The sequence below is a fragment of the Corvus hawaiiensis genome, chromosome 9 (genome assembly GCF_020740725.1).
Source record: "Corvus hawaiiensis isolate bCorHaw1 chromosome 9, bCorHaw1.pri.cur, whole genome shotgun sequence".
In the NCBI taxonomy this organism is placed as follows: domain Eukaryota; kingdom Metazoa; phylum Chordata; class Aves; order Passeriformes; family Corvidae; genus Corvus; species Corvus hawaiiensis.
In genome coordinates, this window is record NC_063221.1 from 32,170,960 (window position 1) to 32,192,354 (window position 21,395).

Here is a 21,395-nt window from a genome sequence, read left to right on the forward strand (position 1 = left end):
GGGATCAACACCAGGAGGACGTGGAGCTGCTGGAGAAATCCAGAGGAGCCCCCGGAGCTGCTGCAGGGCTGGAGCCCCTCTGCTCTGGAGCCAGGCTGGGAGAGCTGGGGGTGCTCACCTGGAGAGGAGAAGGCTCCAGGGAGAGCTCAGAGCCCCTGGCAGGGCCTGAAGGGGCTCCAGGAGAGCTGCAGAGGGACTGGGGACAAGGCATGGAGGGACAGGACACAGGGAATGGCTTCCCAGTGCCAGAGGGCAGGGCTGGATGGGAGATTGGGAAGGAATTCCTGGCTGGGAAGGTGAGGAGGCCCTGGAATAGAATTCCCGGAGCAGCTGTGGCTGCCCCTGGATCCCTGGCAGTGTCCAAGGCCAGGTTGGACATTGGGGCTGGGAGCAGGCTGGTCTGTGGCAGGTGTCCCTGCCCGTGTTCCATTCCCATTCCCATTCCCATTCCCATTCCCTGTCCCCGTTCCCGACCGCTCCGAGCGGGGTCAGGTCCGGCCGGGCTCCGCAGCACGTGGGCGTGGCCTCATTTGCATAGGCCAATGGCAGCGGGGTATGCAAATGAGGGTGGCGCGGGTTGGCCGGGGCGGGCGGGGGTAGCGCGCGCGGGGCGCCTTTGTCCGGCACAGGCGGCGGGGCCGGAGCGGCCGGAGCGCGGCCGCGTCCCGTGCCCGGTGTCCGTCCGTGTCCCGCGTCCGGCCCTGTCCCCGTGCCCTCGTCCCCGTGATGACTCTGGAGGAGCTGCCCGGGGAGCGCCGCGCCGCCGGGAGGTGAGGCCGGGGGGGCGACGGGGGTCGGGCGGGGAGCGGCGCGGGGTGGCCGGTGACGGCCGGTGCCGCGTGTCCCGGCGCAGGATGGAGCAGGCGGGGGACGCGCTGGAGGAGGTGCTGAGCAAGGCGCTGAGCCAGCGGAGCCTCACCCTCGGCGTCTACGAGGCGGCCAAGCTGCTCAACGTGTGAGTGACCCCCCGTACCCCCCGCTGCCCCCTGCCCGGTGCGGCCGCGGTGACGGCGGTGCCCCGCAGGGACCCCGATAACGTGGTGCTGTGCCTGCTGGCGGCCGAGGAGGAGGAGGCGGGGGACGCGGCGCTGCAGATCCACTTCACTCTGCTGCGGGCCTTCTGCTGCGAGAACGACATCAACATCCTGCGCGTCAGCAACCCGGCGCGCCTGGCGCAGCTGCTGCTGCCCGCCGCGGGCCCCGACCCGCCCGCGGACCTGCACTGCGTGCTCGTCACGGTGAGCCCGGGCCGCCGCCGCGGGGGGACACCCGCGGGTCCCCGCTGCCGGCCGGGACCCCTCGACATGCCGCGCCCGGGGCTCGAACCCGCGGCCTCAGCGGGCCGGCACCGGGGGTCCCGCGGGGCTTCCCGCGCCCCGAGGAAAGCGGGGTCCTGCTCCCCTTCTTCTGCTTTATCTCCCCCATCTTTCTCCTTTGTTTTTCCCCTCTTTCTCCTGTTGTTCTGGGGGGGGGTTTCCCTATTTTTCCTCCCTTCCCCTTCTCTATATTTCGCCTCCCCTCTTTATTTTTCCCTTTTTCTTTCCTTTCCCTCCCCCCTTTTATCTCTCTCTCTTTTTATTTTTTTTCCCCCCTTCCCTACTCTGCCCCAGAGTCCAAAGCTAAACTCCTCACATGCTTCCAGGCTTGACTTGTTTGTTTGCCTCGGTAGCAATTTAAGATGATTCACACTCCTGGGCCTTCTGCTGTGCTTTTTGTTTTTCCCCCCCCCGTGCCGCGCTCGGGTTGTTTTTGCTGCCCTGCTGAAGCTTTTTGCCGTCCCCTTTCCAGAACCCGCAGGCCTCGCAGTGGAAGGATCCAGCGCTGAGTCAGCTGATGTGTTTCTGCCGGGAGAGCCGGTACCTGGACCAGTGGGTGCCGGTGATCAACCTCCCGGAGCGGTGACCCCGAGCCCGGCCCCATCCCGCTGGAGTGGTGCAAGACTTTCGCAGTTGCTCAGGAAGGAACTCCCTGTCCCGGCTCCAGGATTCCGGGGGGTGGGGGGGGGAGGAAAAATAAAACCCAACAACAACAAAAAAAATATAAAATTATAAAGCTAAAACTGACGTCGGGGGGGGTTTGGCTGCAGTGGAGCGAGGCGTGGGACTGGAGCCGAGCGATGCCGAGTGTGGGAGCCAAGGAAAACAAGGGATGAGCCCAGCCCGACGTGCCCGGGGTGCCCTCCCGAGAACACCCCTCACTCTTTCTGTCCTTAAGTGCCACTTAAAGTTCCTGCTTTAAACACCTTAACGAGCAAACAAGGTTAATCGAGGCCTTTTGCCAGCAATGTTGTTGTATTTTTGGGATGGTAATTCTCACGTTTTTATGCTAAGATATATAATAATAATAAGTTATTTTCTGATATTGATGGAGAAATTATTTATACTTGGAGGTTTGAGAACCGAAATGCCCTCAAGCAGTTGGTCTGCAACCACGAATCTTCTCCCAGCTGGCTGCAAGAGCAGCGCCATTAATATAATTGTTTGAAATTCGAGTGTTTTCTGGGGTTATGGTGTTCTTGTTTTGTGTTTTCTTTTTTTTGAAATAAAGTGTAAAATCAAACCTTTGGCCCAGGGTTTTATTTCCTTACTCAGTGAGTGCAGAGGCATCAGGGCTGAGCAGCAGCTGCTTCCTTGTCCTGGCCATGGGCAAGGTCCTGTTGTGCAGCTCCAGTGTGGGTTTATTCCCGGCCCCTCCCAAGCAATTAAACGCCAAAGCAGCCGATGTGCTGCAGGAAAGGTTGGGAATGTTATTTATTTATTTGTTTGTTTGTTTTGCTTGACTGCTGCCACAACAGGGGCTAAAAAACTGGGGCTTTGCTGCCGAGGCTTCCACGCTCCTGCAGCTCCTTCTCGGCAGGTGGGAAACCTGATTCCTTGGAGGAGGAAAAGCTGCCCCAGTGTTTCCTTGCAACGCCCCGGGGATTTGTTTGCACCCCCAGCTCGGCCCGTGTCCCCCGGGGCCGGGAGCTCCCGGTGCCAGGCTGGCACAGATGGGATTTCTCCGTATGGCAGGAAAATCCACACCCCCCCTGCTGCTGGCACTGCCCGAGGAGGCCACGGGGACACCGGTGCCCCACCCTGTCCCTCCCTGAGGGCACCCAGCTGGACCCCAGGGCCCCCGTGTGCCCCAGCAGTGGCACGGGGTCACTCTGTGCCCAGCCCCGCAGGAAAGGTGCCAGCCCAGCCGGGAGGGGAGGCTGGACCTGTTCTCCCACTCGCGGGATGCTCCAGCATGGGGCCACCCAGCCCTGTCCGTGTCCAGCCCGGGGCTCAGGACAGGCCGGTGCCACCCTGGGCCCGGCGACGCTGCAGCAGCACCAGCAGCCGATTTATTTCTCCAAGCTCAGACTCCATCCAAACCCTCCCGAATCCCCGGCTCCTCCTGGTGTCATCCCCAGGCCTATCCCCACATTACAAAATGGGTGGCCCTGGGAGCACCTGGCCCAGCACCCAAATTCTCATTTTTCTCCCCAAATCAGCCAGCTTGGCCAAAGCTAAAGATGGGCAGCCCAATGATGCAGCATGGTGGGGTCTCACCACGAGTTTCTCCCAGCACCTGTGGATGCAATGGTCTCACTTCTCCTTTTTTAAAAAATTCTACGAGGGCAGAGTCTGTATTTCCCCCAAATTTTACAATCCCTGTTTTTTCTTGGGGGTATTGATGGCAAAAAGTGAAGTGCAAACGTCACCACTCCAGATTTCACGTGTCCCTGCATACTGTATTTAAAAAATGGTGACTTTACCAAAAACCTATGGATTAAATGCTGTCAGATTTGGGCAGTTGTGCTGGGTCACCATCCAGGATCCCACATCTGGATCAGCAGCCAGCCCCTCCCCCAGGCTTTATTTAAGGGGCAAAGAACACCCCTGCAGCCACACCAGGGAGCTGGTTTGGGGCTGGGAACAGGGATCCCAAACCAAACAAAAATTCCAATTCCTTCCCAGATTCCTGGGAAGAAAACAATCAACAGCACGAGGTTCCTTCCCTCCCCACACCCCACCCGGAGCTGGGCACCTCTGGGCACCTCTGGACTTCTCCCAGCACCTCCAGCCCTGCAGCCCCACAGTGAGTAATTAACAGAGCTCATTAACTCTAACCAGGTGTGGGACAAATAGACACAAACACAGTGAAAAGGAATTAGTGCAGAGCTACATTGTTGGTTTTTTCGACTGCCACTAGAAAAATACTCTGATTACAAAAATAATTTGCACGCAAGCACAGGGTGAGCAGCAGGTTTCTCGTGCCAGGCTGACTTTGGAGCTCTGCCAAAGAGATTTGTTAAACAAAGTTGAATTTCTTAATCTATATCAAAAGTGGGTCTATGATTTCATATAGAAATGACAAATATGCAACGTAAATGACACGTGGTTCATAAATTCTGCAAATATCCTCCCAGAAATGCAGGGTTATGGCACATCACAACTTCAGCTGCCTGCACAGAAGGACATTTGCAGCCAGCTGAAGTCAGGATTATTTTTAAACCCTTCCAAATTTGCTGTTAATATATAAAGTTTATATATCTACACACACACACAGAGAAAGACTTTTTTATTCTATGTATATATAAAATATATGCTAGATGGAAAGGCCCTGCAATTAGAAATGCATAACCACAAGCTGGAGATAATTTGGCATTTTTCCCGTTTAAAAATGTATTTCTTTATAAAAATGAGTCAAGTTCTGACTCCCTGCACAGAACCCAGCTGGGATTGGGAGCGAGGGCAGCGTTCCTCCAGCTCTGCCAGGGCACTTCCAACCTCCCATTCTTTTTCCATTTCTTTGAGGGTGTGTTTTATCCTAACACAGGTTTTTAATTCGAGAAGAAAATGCAGCAGAATCCAAGCTGGAAATTCTGCTTTTTCAACTTTTGGAAAGCAGGGAAAGCATCTCTGATTCCAAACTCTGTCCTTTGAAAGCCCTGGGAAGAGAGGCCAGCAGGAGGAAGGCTGAGGCACAGCTCCCTGGAGTTCCCCAGCAGCTGCTACAATCATTTTTCAAGGTAGTTTTTGCTAGAAAATGCACTTTGAACGTGTCTGTGCACAAACAGGTGCTGCCAGCACAGGCACTAGCCCCCCTCCCCCCCACCCCAAAATCTATAATTTTAAAAAATGTAAACCCAGTGATTCCATCAGGTCTCTACAACTTTGCTCCCTCAGCAAAGCTCAGGCAACTTTGGTCTTGTTGGAGTTGGCAAATGCCCCCAGGACCCCCTGTGCAGAGACCCTGGACCCCATTCCCTTGGCCAGGAAAGACAGGGATTCAGTCAGAAACCTCCTAACAGAGACAGGGATCAGCAGGAATGCCTTGGGAAGCTCAGGGAATGGTCTGTACAGGGTCAGGGAGTGGCCGTGGGGTGCAGGTACCTGGGGGAGTGGTGGTGCTTGGCCAGGCCCAGCTGGGCTGGCAGGGGCTGGGCAGGAGGAGCTGCCCCTCTCCTATAACAAAATGCAGGTTTTCTTGTCCTTGAAAGGGTTCTCAGAAGCTGGAATTCCCATGAGCAACGGGTCCTTCTTGGCGTGCTCCTCACAGTACAGCATGAGGTCTGCCGAGGCTTTGGACACCTGCAGGAGATGGGAAAAGTCAGCATAAAATGGGGTTTTCCATGGAAATGGGATCAAAAGGCTGAGAGCTGTGAGGGAACCAAGTGGGATGGGAGAGTGCTGGGAGATGGAAATGTTCTCCAGGGCCCTTTCTGCTGGTTTGATCCGCAGGGAATGAAGGACAGGAGGGAGCCCGGTGCTCTTTGGGGTTGGTTGTGACACCAGGCAAAGGCTCCACCTGGCTCCTACAGAAACCTGAAAACAAACAGGAGGGGCTTCAAAACAATTCCAGAGGAATTTCTCATCTCTCCTGGAGTGACAGGACAGCGGGGAACGGCTTCCCACTGCCAGAGGGCAGGGTTGGGTGGGACAGTGGGCCACAGGAAGTGGACTTATTTGGGTTTGTTGAGCTGAGATGTTGGTGTCAGGCTTTGAGGGGGGAAAGGCTGAGCTGTGGGTGCTCAAACACAAAACACACACACACACACTCTGTTATCCCATCATCCGACAGCTGGGAGGGGAAAAACAAGGAAAAGGAGGGGGAAGGAGGCTGGGCTCTCACCTTTATCCTCTCTATGGAGGCTTCTATCCTGAGCTGCTGCAAAGTCCTGCGGGCCTGAGCGATGTTGTTGGTCGTGGTGGCTGTTTTGCCAGACATTTTCAGTGGAGCAGGGAAGTTCTGCTTGGAAAGACAGGGGGTTATTATTCCAGAAGGCAGCACAGCACCCTGAAGTGCTTCTACACAGAGGCATCCACTACACGCTGCAAAAAGTACATTTTAAAATCATTACTGTACTATCCAACCAGGACCAGTCAGCTAAAAATCAACTCTGGAAGTAAAGCACACTCCAGAGAAAAGCATGGAGCTGCTGTGCAGGTTTCTGAGCCTGTGGCAGAGCAGGATGGCACAGGCATGGCTGGTCCAGCAGTGATCCTAGCACAGCTTGGGCCACTTGATCGCCCCCATCTGCAGCTTTCCCTGGGATTCCAGCAGATCCCAGAGTGTGCTGGGAGGCCACAACTTCCCTGGGAGCTGGAGCAAGGAAAGAAACAAGGTCCTGAGCCCAGCAGAGTGATGGGAAGGAGTGAGCCACGATGGAAACACAGAATATTGGGGCTGGAGAAGCTCTCTGAGCTCATCAAGTCCAATCATTTCCCCAGCACTGCCAAGGCCACCCCTGACCACGTCCCCCAGTGCCACATCCACAGGGCATTTAAACCCCTCCAGGGACAGGGACTCCACCCCTGCCCTGAGCAGCTGTGCCAGGGCTGGAAAACCTTTCTGGGGAGAAATATCCACGGCACAGGCTGATCCCAGCATCCCTGGCTGGTTCTCCACCCAGGCAGGCTTAGTCCTAAGTGTCCCAGGCCAGGTTGGACATTGGGGCTTGGAGCCACCTGGGATAAGTGGGAGGTGTCCCTGCCATGGCAGAGGGTGGGATGGGAGGGGCTTTAAGGTCTTTCCCAACCAAACCAGTCTGGGATTCCAAATTATTCAGGTCTCTGGGAGTCCAAAGAGTTTAGCCCAGCCCTGCCCATGTCCCTGTCCTGGATCCCAGCCTCCAGCAGGACTCTGCTTGCTTTGCACAGCTCCAGGAGGACGAGTGCTGGAATCCCTCATGGCACTTCAGTGACTCGAGCCCAAGGCAGCTCCGTGACCTTTCCGAGCTCTGCCTGAGCAGCTCCTGCAGGATTCAGGTTTCTCTCACCCAGCCTGGGCAGCAGGGCTGTGTTCCAGCTGATGCTCGTGCCAGCCCAGCAAGCTGGGAGCACCATTATCCTGCTCCAAGTCCCTGTTTTGAGGGGACATTCTTTGGAAAAGCTTCGGGCAGGGCAATTCCCAAGCGGCAGCAAACGCCTGCCCAGGCACAGGAGGAGGGACATTCATTCCTCATCTTTGGTGTCACTGAAAACTGATTTCCTATAGGGAATATTAAAGAGCATCCTCCTGCAGATCCATGCAGGGTGATGGATGCTCCCAGCCCCAATGTCCAGCCTGGCCTTGGGCACTGCCAGGGATCCAGGGGCAGCCCCAGCTGCTCTGGGAATTCTATTCCAGGGCCTCCCCACCTTCCCAGCCAGGAATTCCTTCCCAATCTCCCATCCAGCCCTGCCCTCTGGCAGTGGGAAGCCATTCCCTGGGTCCTGTCCCTCCAGGCCTTGTCCCCAGTCCCTCTGCAGCTCTCCTGGAGCCCCTTCAGATCGAAAATGAGTCTTCCAAGCAGGAAACTCCGACAGGCACTGCCAGAGCTGATAAATGCAGCTGTTGGGTTCAGTAGTGCTCCAACCTGTGGGAGCTCCAAACCCCTCACTTCTGGAATAACAAGGAGCTGTTCCACATGGACACAAGAGCACAGATCCACCACAAACTGAGCCCACACTCCCAGCCCAGTCCCTGCAGTTTTCCCTCACAATATTCAAAACCTGCAGTGTGAAAAACCCAATGCAAAGCAATTTATTTTTATCAAGTCATGGATGCAGCTCTGAGAGGACACTTCAGGAGTTGCTGATTCCTGTAATTTTAGTACTTTTTTTTTTTTTAAGGTTAGAAAAGTTGCAAAATTAAAAGATAAACCATTATCCCCTCATTTAACTGCGGAAAGGCCATGCTCAGCCTTCCCTCCCCCAGCCCCAACCCCCCTTTTGCCACTGGAGCTGTTTGATTCTCTGGATCCCTTCCCACCCTACATGGATGACCTCCTTAGGAAAGTTCCAGTGCTCGTTTTCCCAGCTGCTTAGCTTGTTAATAAATGAGATGTCTGGGGGAAAAAAAACCCAACCAAAACAACCCAAACCATAAGATTTGAAAATTAAATTGCTGCATTTGCCCATCTCCAAACAAACACGAGCTTTAATAGCCCTCCTAAGATTACTGGATCTCTTCTACAGGGAGATTTACAACAACTAGGTCAGCTCCCAATAAATCTGTTTCCCGTCCCAGTTCCTGGCAACACGTCCGAGCTGCTGCAACCACGGATTGCTCACAGGGCACCCTGGACTTCACAAAACTCCCCAGATTGAAACTGGAGGTGTCAGAATTCTGCAGAACTTGGGGGTTCAGAGCCCTGGGCAGGGTTTTCTGGGGTAGGAGAATTTCCCAGGAGAATGAAGTTGCTCCCTGAAGAAACGACCACTCGGTCGGAGAGGGCACTGCTCTGATTTCTAGGAAATGATCCCTCGTGCTCAGCAGGCAGCCCGGAGCCAAAAGGGGCCCTGAGAGCCTCCCTCATCTCAGTACTTTCCCACTGGGATCTCTCGTGTCCCAGCAGTCACAGTCACAACTCCTTGTTCCCTAAATCAGTTTCCAACAAGTTTTTCCATTCACCTCCTCAGACAAAACAAGGTTGCTGATCCAATCCAGGTTGGACAGGGCTTGGAGCAACCTGGGACAGTGGGAGGTGTCCCTGCCCATGGCAGGGGTGGCACTGGATGGGCTTCAAGGTCCTTTCCAGCCCAACCCACTCCGGGATTTTCTGCTGTGACCTCACGCTGTTCCAAGCAGGAGGGGGTTCCCTGTAGGAACACGCGGTGACAACCTCGGTCCCCTGGGGGTGACAAAGCTCAGCAGGGGCTTGCAGGACCCAGGGTGGTGGTGAGAGAGATTCCCAAACCCCAGAGCAGCTGCAGGCACGGCTGCAACTCTCACTTGGGTCTGACTCAGAGCCTAAAACGAGACAAAAGGATCAGTCCCAGGACAGCCTCCCCTGGCCACCACCCCTGCCATGGGCAGGGACACCTCCCACTGTCCCAGGCTGCTCCACCCTGGCCTTGGACACTTCCAGGGATCCAGGGGCAGCCCCAGCTGCTCTGGGCACCCTGTGCCAGGGCCTGCCCACCCTCCCAGGGAAGAATTTCTAATTTACCCGTGGAAAACTGAGGCCTGCAGAGGAGGATGCTCCCCAGCTGCACTTTGCCAGGGAAAGAGAAGAACACAGGAAACTTCCAGTGCACTTCCTGCAGCCACGCACATGCATTTTTTTCTTTCTTGAAACACCTGCAAACAGGTGGAGATGCCCCTCTTCCACAGAAAAGCCCTATTTTTCCAGGCCTTGCCCTATTTCTTTCCTCAGGCTTTAGGTAATGAGGTTGCCATGCAGCAGATCCCCAGATCTGCCTGGGCTGGGTGCCAGACTCCAGCTCCAGCGGGATAATTAAACTCTGGACTATCTTATTTACTCTTTTAGATCCAGGACTCGTGAAGCACCTGCTGAGTGAAAGGTAATTAAATCAGCACTGCTAAAGCAGGGCTGGGAATCTGCTGGAAATCCCAGCAGCTCTGCCTGGAAAACAGCTCCCAGTTTGCTCCAGTTATACAGAGCCAGCTCCTACCGGAGCAGCAAAGCCTGGCTGGCAGCGGGACAAAGGCTCAAAGGGGAAAAAACGTGTTCTGTAATTGTTTCTTTTGAAATAAAAGCAGACTTTGAGGTGAATAACTCGAAACTTAGATCGACAGAGCAGGTTGGACAAAACACAAACCAACACCAGTGACAACAGCAGCAGCTACAAGTGTAACACCCCGTCAGCCCCTGCTTTTCCAGCCCCTGCTTTTGCAGGGCTGGCAGCAGGGATCTAAGTTACAGCTAATCTGCAAATGCCAGTTTCAAAGGCTTCTCCCTTTCCAGAGCCACTGGAGCCCTGCTGTGGAGGACACGGAGCAGAGAGGTGGAAAGGCCTCTGCACTGGGCAGGCTCCAAACTCGCCAGGGAAATGGCAGGAAAAGAAAGCCACGGGGTGTTCCCAACATTCCCTGTTCCCACTGGGAGGGAGGCCCTGCAGCAGCACCCCTGGTCTGGGTGCCCTGCACACCCTGCACTCCCATGGGATGGAGGGAACACCCCAGGGAGTCACTGCTGCTGCTGCAGGGAATCTCTGCTGGGAGCAGCTCCGGCTTGGAAATGTTTGGATGCTGCTGCCTGATAAACCAGAAACAAACACCACCATGGGAATTATCCCACTTTTCTTAAAAACACAGGAAAAGGGGGAAAAGAGGGAAGCAAGCAGCTGGACAAGTTCGGAGCTGCTGCTCCCAGCTCATTCCCGGCCCTGAGCTCGGGTTAAGGATTTCAGTGGTTCCACCACAAACGCTGCAGGTTTCCAAATGACACCATTCCCAGTCCTGCAACTTCCCTGGTGTTTGCTGGGAGAGTTTGATGCTGGATCTGGTTTGTCACCACCACTAACACAGGCTCTGGCTGCTGCTTCACAGCCCTGCCTGCAAAACCATTTCACTCCCTCCTCCCTGGCATCCCCTCATCCCGCTGCCTTCAGCTGGGACCCTGCAAACAATTTGGGAATAACACACCAGCAAACCCCAAATCCAGCTGCCTCCTCTTAGCGACTCACATTCCCTAGAGCTCACAGGAATAAAAAGAATAACATTTTGCTTCTGCAAATGCAGGGATTTGTGGGGCTGGAAGGTGGTTGGGAGGAGGAAGAGGAAGAGGAAGAGGGGCTGCATGGACTGGCACCAAGCTGAGGTCAGGCCTCATGGAGAGCAGGGAAGAAGGGCCACGATGACCCCTGGAGGCATGGCACAAGCAGGAGCTGATGCCAGAGCTGCATGCCCCACTCCCAGGTGCAGAGCAGGACATGAGGTGAGGTTTCCATGGATCCTGAGGCTGCTCTGCACGTGCTGCTTTCCCAGGAACTCTGTGGGAGCGCGAGGGCCGGTGGCTGGTCGGGACTTGAATGCTGGAGGTTGGTTTTCCTACAGGGCACCCTTGGGAGCTCGGGAGCAGGTTTGTCATGACTTGCAGAACCTGAAAATGCTCCGAGTCCAAGCCAAGAGGCCACTGCTGGCATTCAAGGTGGGGGCAGGAATAAACAACTCAGTTCCAAGGGCGCATTGGAGCACAACCAGCTACAGCAACAGATAAAACAATTCCACACAAACATCAAAAAGTCTGTGATATTCCCTGGTTTTGATTTTTTGAATTTTTAGGCCTCCAGTGGCAGAATCTGTTGGAGGAATCTCAGTGTGCCTGGCTCTATTTTCAGCCAGAGTGCTGCAGAGGATTTGGAGTCCCAGCGAGAGCTGACGTGTCCCCCCGGATCCTGCACAGCCCGGAGCACAGCAGCACCTGGCACAAGGTGGGACAGGCACGGGGTCCCTGACAGCAGCAGCAGGCGGGGGAAAGGAGCACCCAAGGGAGGCCTCTGCCCACCTGAAACCCGAATGGCCCTCGGGTGCTGCTTCTCCCTCAGCGCTGACAGTCAGGGGCTGAAGGAGGTGCCTTGCCCTGGCAGGCCCAAGGATTTTGGAAAGCACCTGGGAAGCCTGGATGCTTACTGAGAGTGGAAAAGGAGTGAAAGGGCCGGCGTGGAGGGGGAGCAGCCCTGAGCTGTCCCCAGAGCCCGCGTGTCCCCGCAGCACCTCTGGGAACGCTGCTGTTTGCATCCACACCTCCAAAGCAAACACTGCCCAGCTCCCCACGCTGCTCCTGCAGCAGCAGGGACCCACTGTCCCAGCTGCCACCCTAATTAGGGAGCACTGGAACGAGGCAGGCACGTCCCACGCTGCTCCTGCTCCAACCGGTTGTCCTGCTCGGAGAAGGAAGGAGATTCCAGCCAAACACCCCCTTCTTCCCAGCCCCATCCCGGCCTGGCAGAGCTGCTCCCCAGCCAGCTCCCTGCTCCGGACATGCAGCCAGCCTGGTTTTTCCAGCGGTGGGAGCAGCCCAAGGGAAAGCCCAGGGCGGCTGTGAGGGCTCTGCTGGCCCAGTGTGGGGCCGTGCTGACACCCAGTGGAAGCACCGGAGCTGGAATCTTTTCCTTCTGCTGCGTTGCCAAAGAGAATGGAAAATGAACCTGGGCAGCAGGAAAACACCGGGGTCCTGCCCTCAGCGAGCAAACAGAACTGAGGGGGAAATAAAACAGGGATTAGAGCTGCTTTTGGGTCGTTTCTCCTCTTATGGTGCTTTTGTCCCATCCCTGGAAGGGTCCAAGACCAGGATGGAGCGGCCTGGGATAGTGGAAGGTGTCCCTGCCCATGGCAGGGGGTGGAATGGGATGGGCTTTAAGGTCCCTCCCATCCCAACCATTCTGGAATTCCATGGTCCTTATTCCCCACACAACGAGCAGAGACACAAGTGATGAGATGCTCCAGAGATTTCCAGGAGCACCCGGAGCCACTCCTGCACCTTCCAGACTGAACACAACAGCCACAGGGCAAACTTCCCAGGAAAAATGGCAACAGGGATCATCCATGACCTCCCTGCTCCCATCACAGGCAACCAGTGGCCAGGAGAAGGATTTTTCCACACCTACCCCAAACCAAAGAGTGAAGAGCAGCTCCCTGGTTCCTGGCAGGTGAGAGGGGCTGGATTATTAAACAGGATTGGAATTTTAAACAGGTCTCAGGCAAGATTTACAGTTGTGGAACAAATACTTTATACACAAAAAAGTTTGGGTTTGGTGAAAGAAAACAAGATCCTCCCCCAAGGATGACACTGTGGAAAAGGAAAGCTAGAACATCCGGCAGCTGCAGGACTTGCAGTGGTTTTGGGGAGGATGGGGATGCTCTGGGGTGCACCATAGCTGAAGGACTGGGGGAGCTCAGGCACTTCAGATTTCAAACCAAATTTTCCAGCAGGAAAGGTCCAGCAAGGCCAAACTCTGCTCCCACCCCCCTCCTGGAGGAGGGGCAGTAGCCAGGCCTGGATGAGAAATGGGAATTCTGGCCATGCAGATAGACCTGGTTTGCACAGGGTGCCTGTCAGTGCAAACAGAGAATAAAAGCCCCTTAAAGCACAGAACATCCATTTGTGATGTTTCCTTCTTCAGAGAATTTACACCTGAGAGCATTGAGAGATTCTACAGTGGAGATCTTTTCTTGCCAATTATAAATAATGCTGCCAGTGTCTTAATTGGGGATTAAAACCCTTAATAATGTGAAATGAAAGGAAACAGACAACTCCCAAGATCTTCAATTGGACTTGGCGTTCTGGGTGTTTAATTAAGGCCGTGTTCCTTCATAACCTCCACTTCATAAGTTATTCCAGCACCATCCTGCTGATCAAACCTGGGTTGCAGCTCCCTTTGATTTTCAAAGCCAGCCTCCACTGTGGGATTCTGTCAAACCCAATGTACATTTTGGGAGAGGAGCACTGGAAAAACCTGCTTTTATTTTCCTCTGCTTTTCTTCTGACTGAACTTTTTACATCTTTAGCACGCATGAAAGCCATGAAAAGTGACTTTTAGATCAAGGTTACTTTGAAAAACATCTGAGCATTTAAAGACATCAGCCTGAAGCCACTGGAAAAGGCAACGACCTGCAGGGCAGTTTCTCCACAGAAGGTCCCTGCTCCTCCCCACGGGGCACTACCCAGCTAATTCCCACCGGGAAAGAGGGGAAAACTGCAAAGACACATTTGCAAAGAGACTTTCAGCTGGATCAAAATCAGCCTGCAAAGCAGGAGAGGGCTGTGCTGAAAGCTCCAGCCTGGCAGTCACGGGATGCAGCCTGGCCCCAGGTTATGTGACCTTCAGCAGATTCTGTCGTCTGCCAGAGATAAAGCCGAGGACGCTGGCGGGAGATGCTCTGGGAAGAGCTCCACAGGGCTCAGCTCAAAGAACTGGGAAGGTGGGAAGGATTTCACCACCTCCTTGGCTACAGGAATTTATCAAAGCACCTATTTTTAAGGATGGGGGGGGGGATATAGAATAATTTGCATTTTTTGATGGTCAAACAAAATACAGTTAACACAGCAAAGACAGAAATGATGAAGATTTGCAGGCTGGTCCTTCCTAACCAGGGGAATAAACAAGGAAAAGCTTAAATTCTACGCGGAAAGCAGGTTTTTCTGCCCCCTAAATTCAACACAAAAGCAGCCAGGCTGTTAAAAAAATGAGGTGAAAAGCGTCAGCAATTCTGCCAAGGACTTTACATTCGTTCTGCTCCAGAATAAAATTAAATCACCAGGGTTTGGGACCTGTCGTGCTGCTTTGTATTTCGCATGAAAGGAAGGAACCAGAGTGCACTGGAAACTCACCTACATAGGCAGACTTGCTCCCTGTCCAGCTTGCCTTGATTTTATCAGTGCAATGATCCTGAAACAAGAATAAAATAAAAATTATAAGGATTTCACAGTGCAAGAAAGCCAAAGCTGAGGGGGGTTGGCACTTGTGGTTTAAGGCTAATCACCAAAACAGTATTTTGAGACTGGAAAATCTACCTCAAACTTGGAGCAGCCTGGGACAGTGGGAGGTGTCCCTGCCCATGGCAGGGGTGGCACTGGATGGGCTTTGAGGTCCATTCCAACCCAAACCATTCCAGGATTACTTTGTCCCTGGAGACTCGGAGCTGTCAGCCTCCAGTGATGTGTTCTCACAGCTGGGTTTAAATCAGTGCCTAAACAAATCTGAGAGCTCACATTCCCTATGGAGGCCTTACACACCCAGAAAAACCCTGGAATTATACCAGTCCTCTCCTGGAGCTCCTTTAGGCACTGGAAGGGGCTCTGAGCTCTCCCTGGAGCCTTCTCCTCTCCAGGTGAGCACCCCCAGCTCTCCCAGCCTGGGAGGGTGATACAAGCCATCAGGTGATGGGAATTCTGTGAGAGCTGGAGCAGGCATTGTATTTACAAGTAAAATCATCTTTTCTTTCATTCTCCTGGCTGTGCTACTGCCGGGAGCCCTAGGGCTGCTCAATCACTGCAGGTCACACACGGGTGTGCACACAGATGTGTCAGGTTCTGATACCTAATAATCCAACAGGGACTGGCAATTCCTGTGTTACCCTTTCCTGGAATTTTCAGTGCAGGCTCCCACCCCTGCAGACACCCCCAGTGTGGAACTGGGATTAGAGGCACCGGGCATTTCCTGAGCTGGCACAGCCAGGGCACAGATCCCTCGCTGAGCAGGGCACGGCCGGATCCGGGATTGCCGCTGACACCCTTTGGAATGAATCCAACCTCCAGTTGCTCCTCCAACTCTGGCACCGAGCCCTGGAGCTGCTCCATGCCCGGCTGAGGAGTGACCACGGGCCTGGAGAAGCCACAGCCATCCAGCTCCCTCCTTCCCAGGGAACCAGGAGGGCAAAACCCACCTAAAATTCCCAAGGGATGGTCCTGAGCAAGGCAGAGAGGGGGTGGGCAGCATGGGCAGTATTCCCATTATAATCACATGCCCCTTCCTGTGCTGGAAATGGGATCACACTTTTAATAAGTGCTGGTCAAATCATTGTGTGGAGGAGGAAAATAAATTATCTTAAAGACAGTCTGCCTTGCTACAGTCCTTGTCCCTGTGCCAGGCTTGTCCTGTCCACATCCAGCAAGGAAACCAAAATAAATAACTGTGACATGTAAGCTGCTCCACAGACGTGGGACTGCTGCACAAAATCGAAGTTTGAATGGAAAAGCTGCTGCTCTGCTTATCAGTGCAAGGTCCCACTCTGCTCACACCCCCTGGAAATCGCCAGGGAAAAATAAGAAACATTTTAATATTGACTTGTGCATCCCGAGGGAGATGAGAACAGAGTCAAAACAAGCACGGAGCCCACGGAACGGTTTGGGTGGGGAGAGACCTTCAGGGATCAGCCGGTCCGAGCCCATCTTTCATGCGCCTGAGAAGCGATTCCAGCTCCCGGGGCCGCTTTCCACCGCGCAGCCACGCTGATATTCCTGCCTAATCAAAGCTCCTATCAAACCAGGCATAAAAACCCACAAACCCAGCATTGCTGGCATAGTTTGAGGCCGGTGTAATGCACCCCCTCTAAAAGCCTCTGCTCAGAGGCCAGGCCATGCTCGGGAAGGAATAAATTAGGGAAGGGCACGTGGGATGAGGAAATTCCACAGCTGGATGGGTCCCAGTCCCTCTGGCCAAGGCTGGCAGCACCAGCCAGGTCCTCCTGCACTGCGGGAGTTCCAGTTCCAGCTGGAGCATCCCTGCTTTGCAGGAGGAATCCCTGCAAGTTTTACAGCAACATAAAGCAGATTCAGCTGGGAAAAGGGTGGTCCCTCTCCCAAAACAGTGACACTTCCTGCTTATCCCAGCTCCAAGCTTAGACCAAAAACCCTGACTTTGGGAAGGGGCTTGAAGCTACAAACAGGGCTGAAAATGTCATTTGGGATCTGCTCAAAATTATTCACAGCAACCACAGAATCCCAAATGGTTTGGGTTGGGAGGGAGCTTAAAGCCCACCTCATCCCAACCCCCCTGCCACAGGCAGGGACACCTCCCACTGTCCCAGGCTGCTCCAAGCCCCAGTGTCCAGCCTGGCCTTGGGCACTGCCAGGGATCCAGGGACAGCCACAGCTGCTCTGGGCACCCTGTGCCAGGGCCTCACCTCTCTCACAGGGAGGAATTTATCCCTAATATCTCTTCCAAACGTGCCACATTTCTCCTTTTCTATGATAGCCACCAGTCCCTGATGTTTCCCTACTTCAGGCAGCAAGGGCACTGCTGGGTCCCAGGGGATCCCCTTGGCATTCTCTTGGAAACCGGAAAACTGACAATTTTCTCTTGTCAGCTTAAAGCACCTGGTTTTGTGCTCTGGGGGAGCTTTGGCACAAGGAAAACCCTCATTCAGCTGGGAGAATCAGACAAAATCTCCCCTGTGTGCTCCCACTGCCTCTGCACAGGGAAGGGTTCTGGAGAGCAGAGGGGCGATGGCACAGAGCAGCTGAGCTCAGCCTGGATCAGGGCAGCAGGGGAGTGCAGGCTGCTCCCTTTCCAGCAGGACAAAGATGGGCTTTTCCACCTCCAAACACTCCGGAGAGCCACGCTGGAGGATCACAGCCCACGCAGAGAGCCAGGGCTCGGAGCTGTGCTGCACGTCGGAGCGGGGGCAGGAAGGCTTGGATCACACATCCCAAACCAAAGCGTGCCAAAAAGTCACCTGTCCCTGCACAGCAGGTTTGGAAAGACACGGGAGAAGGGATGGGAAGACAAAGGGGGTAAACAAAGGGGGAGCAAGGCTGCTTCCTGCCTGAGCTGAGCCGAATGTTTAAACAAGGAGCTGATCCCAGCAGCCACGTCCCGCCGTCCTCAGCTGCTGCAGCACAAATAATCCTCACATCACAGTTTTTCCCTTTCCCTCCTCCCTCTGGAACTCCATCACATGCCAAGACGTTGATACGGACACAGGAAGCTGAATATAAACACATTGCCTGTTTTACCAAATATTCAAAGGAACACAACTAAAAATACTCAGCTGCTGGTGTCCAGGAACATCCCAAAGCTGTGATCCGCCCCCAGCCACACTGCCTGGGGCTCCAGGAACCAGGGAGCTGGGATTTGGGGTACACTGAACCCCAGGCCTCAGCTTTCATAGAATCCCAACTGGTTGTTCTGCTCCTCTGCCATGGCAGGGACACCTCCCACTGTCCCAGGCTGCTCCAAGCCCCACTGTCCAGCCTGGCCTTGGGCACTGCCAGGGATCCAGGGGCAGCCCCAGCTGCTCTGGGCACCCTGTGCCAGGGCCTGCCCACCCTCACAGGGAACAATTCCTGCCCAAGATCCCATCCAGCCCTGCCCTCTGGCACTGGGAAGCCATTCCCTGGGTCCTGTCCCTCCAGGCCTTGTCCCCAGTCCCTCTCCAGCTCTCCTGGAGCCCCTTCAGGCCCTGCCAGGGGCTCTGAGCTCTCCCTGGAGCCTTCCCTTCTCCAGGCTGAACAATCCCAGCTCTCCCAGCTTTTTCTCCCAGCAGAGCTGCTCCATCCCTCAGATCATCCTGGCGCTTCCTCTGGATTCCCTCCAACAGCTCCAGGTCCTTCCTCTCCTGGGGGCCCCAGAGCTGGAGGCAGCTCTGCAGGAGAGTGTCACCAGAAGATCCAGGAGTGGATCCTCTCCTCCCCAGGGACACCTGGCTGGAAGGGCTTCAGCAGCTCCACAGTAATGAGTGCTACATCCCATGGGAATGCCGGATCCCCTGGAGCCACGTGTCTCTCCAGGGGAGGGATGTACCCCCACATGCTCCCACCTCCCCTGGGCATCCCACTGCTCCCCCCACCTTCCTGCTTCTACCCACCTCCCTAAAATCCCATTGAGAATCCCACCACAACCCAGTCACCCTGAGGACTTCTGTCACAGCCTCTGCTCTTTCTCATCAGTCCTTGCAAAATACGGAATGAAAACTTTTTACTCGTGCCATCAGTGTTTTATCACCCTTCCGAATTCCGCCTCGGGTTATTCCTGAGAGCAGAAATGGTGTGGGCCCAAGAGCTCCCAACACTGAGTGCAGGATGAACATGAGGTTCGGAAAAACGAGCCCCAGTTGTGAAATATTGCAAAATTCATCAAATAACTGCACAATTCCAGCAGTGCAGGAATCCCACGAGTCACCAAACATCTGCAGCTCCCATTTCCCAAGAAACAGTGAGTCCACAATGCCTTTCAAGATCTGGGTGACTTCCATCCCAATTAATGGAGTTTCACTCCAATTCCTGCCAGTGCACAGGGGTATTTCTGTGCCAGGACACAGGACCCAGCAACCTTCCCCCATTCCCATGGTTTGTGTAAGCACAGATGAAGCTGCAGCAACTCAATCCTCCCTGGAATACGGCTCCGTGGCTCGGCCAAGGCTGCCGTGGTGTTTCCCTCGATAACTATAAACCTTTGGAAATGATTCCCTCCGCCCCCTGCAGTGATCTCTGCTCTGGCAAAGGGGACAAAGGGAAAGGGCAGAGGGTGAGGATTTATGGGGCTGCACCATGGATTTCTGGAGCAATATGGACTTGCTTTCACAACAGAGCCTAATCAGAGAGGGGTACACTGGGATTTGGGAAGCTGTGTCCAGGGAAGGAGCACATTCCCACCCTGCAGAGCTGTGGTGTTCAGCATCTTCCACTCAGAATTTCAGCAACGTTTGCAGGGATGGCGGAGCCACAGAAAAGGGACTTTTTAAGCAGGCAGATGGAGGGACAGGACACAGAGAATGGCTTCCCACTGCCAGAGGGGAGGGATAGATTGGATATTAGGGAGGGTGGGCAGGCCCTGGCACAGGGTGCCCAGAGCAGCTGGGGCTGCCCCTGGATCCCTGGCAGTGCCCAAGGCCAGGCTGGACATTGGGGCTGGGAGCAGCCTGGGACAGTGGGAGGTGTCCCTGCCATGGCAGGGGTGGCACTGGAGGGGCTTTGAGGTTCCTTCCCACCCAAACCATTTGGGATTCCCTAATTTTACTGTGTCATCCCAGGCCCCACTACAGAGAACTTGACATGAATCTGGCTCAAATATTCTGAGTCTTTTTAGCAACAGAACCTAAAAACTTAAGAACTGTCAGTGCTTAAAAAGTTATCATATTGTCAAAGAAACATCATATTTGAAATAAAAGAAATATCTGAAACCTACAGCACAACTCCATAATTTGATTTAACACCAGCAAGAGATGAGAGATCAGTTGTTCTGCTGCCTGGGAGCCCAGGAAACTCCTCCAGGGATAACAGGAGAGCTTCATTTTCCAAGCAAAAATCCTTCATCAGCTGGGTGATTATGGAATGAGCTCACCCTCAGCATCAGACCCCATGTATTGTTCCTCTCTGGAGTTTATTGCTCCTTGATTAGAGATATCCCAAATGCTGCATTGCATCCCACGCCGGGATGAAATACGGGATCGAGGAGTCATTAACTCCATACTAATCCCTCAATCTCATTTAGTGGCACTGAGCAGCACAAAATCCTGCCACTGCCCATTACTCGCCCTTTACTCCCAGAACTGTATTTCTAAACCAATTTACAGCCCAGAAAAACCCACACAAGTAACATGTCCCTGATCCTGTGGGTTCTAGGCCAATAAAAACACCGGATAATCGCCTGGAAAATTGCTGGGAATTCCATTTGATGTGCCAGACGAATCAAATCATAAAATCACGGAATATCTTGAGCTGGAAGGGACCCACAAGGATCATTTAGTCCAGCTCCTGGCCCTGCACAGCACAATCCCAAAACAACCCCCAAGCTTGGAATAGAGAATTGCAATTTAAAAGTTAGTAAAAGAACTCAAAAATTCAAGGAGTTGGGCTCGATGATCCACGTGGGTCCCTTCCAACTCAGGATGTTCTGTAATTCCATGATTCTAAGCAAATTATTACTGCAACAGGGTGTGTAATCTCAGTATCAACACGAAACCTCCTGGAATAATGACGCTTCCCACTAATTAACCTCCTTCCCACATTCATCCCACAACTCCCCGCACGTGGGAAGCTTCCTCCGTCAAGCAGAGCTCCGCGATTCCAAGGAAAACCCATGGCCTGATGGCTGGGAATACTAAAATCGGTAAAATTTAAAGGATTTAGCTGAAAGCTGGGGCTGCCCCCGTGTAGTTGGAGCCGCCAGCTCTGGGTATCCATCGGTGCCACGGGGAAGGTCTGGAGGGAAGGAGGTGGGAAGGAGAAGGAAAGGAAGAAAAAACTGCCTGTTTTAGAATGATTTTTACCTAATGAAGAAGATTATTTTTTACATAATTAAGTAGATTTCGCCTCACTCCCTTGCCACACGCCACTTGTTGAACCACATCACAGCTGCGCGCTGCCTCCCGCCGGGAATCCTCCTCAGGACAACAACAACAAAAAAAATCGGGGGAAAAAAAAAAAACCATAAAAAAACCTCCAAACCAACTCCAAAACCACCCAAGCACCACACGGGCCCGGCCCGCCCCGCCAGGCCCGGCAACTAAAACGAGCCGGGCTGCCGCTTTCCCGCTGCCTCCGCCGTGCCGGGAGGGCTATCCCGGGAGCCGGAGCTTGGTATTCCAGGCTGGAACCCCCCCTGTCCCGGGATCCCGGGATCCCGGTACTCACCGAGCGCCGCTCCCGGTGTCTCCACGGGCGACCGGAGCGGGAGCTGAGGCCACGCCCACCGAGCCAAGCCACGCCCGCTCCCCTTGGCCCCGCCCATCCCCGCGTGGCCAGGAGGGTTGTG

General features: G+C 54.2%; 2 protein-coding genes across 2 annotated transcripts; one reads left to right on the forward strand and one right to left on the reverse strand.

The window, feature by feature from the left end:
- The first annotated feature begins 613 nt into the window (after positions 1 to 613).
- GADD45A (growth arrest and DNA damage inducible alpha) lies at positions 614 to 2,559 on the forward strand. Its single transcript, XM_048313524.1, has 4 exons — positions 614 to 770; positions 854 to 955; positions 1,025 to 1,238; positions 1,789 to 2,559. Exons 1-4 carry the CDS (start codon positions 727 to 729, stop codon positions 1,900 to 1,902), a joined length of 474 nt encoding a protein of 157 aa, XP_048169481.1. The 5' UTR covers positions 614 to 726; the 3' UTR covers positions 1,903 to 2,559.
- A 1,578-nt stretch (positions 2,560 to 4,137) lies between these two features.
- GNG12 (G protein subunit gamma 12) lies at positions 4,138 to 21,357 on the reverse strand. The gene is made up of 4 exons (XM_048313337.1): positions 21,275 to 21,357; positions 14,531 to 14,588; positions 6,103 to 6,219; positions 4,138 to 5,561 (listed from the first exon to the last, which is right to left on the reverse strand). The coding sequence occupies exons 3-4, from the start codon at positions 6,196 to 6,198 to the stop codon at positions 5,436 to 5,438; spliced, it is 222 nt and encodes a 73-aa protein (XP_048169294.1). The 5' UTR covers positions 6,199 to 6,219; positions 14,531 to 14,588; positions 21,275 to 21,357; the 3' UTR covers positions 4,138 to 5,435.
- Positions 21,358 to 21,395: the final 38 nt, after the last annotated feature.

Bases quoted from the DNA above. Each gene is read 5' to 3' on its own strand.
- GNG12 (XM_048313337.1), bottom strand. From the start codon at position 6,198: ATGTCTGGCAAAACAGCCACCACGACCAACAACATCGCTCAGGCCCGC. The intron at 5,562-6,102 runs GTGAGAGCCCAG...CATCTCCTGCAG, and splicing joins CCTCCATAGAGAGGATAAAG to GTGTCCAAAGCCTCGGCAGA.
- GADD45A (XM_048313524.1), top strand. From the start codon at position 727: ATGACTCTGGAGGAGCTGCCCGGGGAGCGCCGCGCCGCCGGGAG. The intron at 956-1,024 runs GTGAGTGACCCC...GGTGCCCCGCAG, and splicing joins GCGGCCAAGCTGCTCAACGT to GGACCCCGATAACGTGGTGC. The intron at 1,239-1,788 runs GTGAGCCCGGGC...TCCCCTTTCCAG, and splicing joins TGCACTGCGTGCTCGTCACG to AACCCGCAGGCCTCGCAGTG.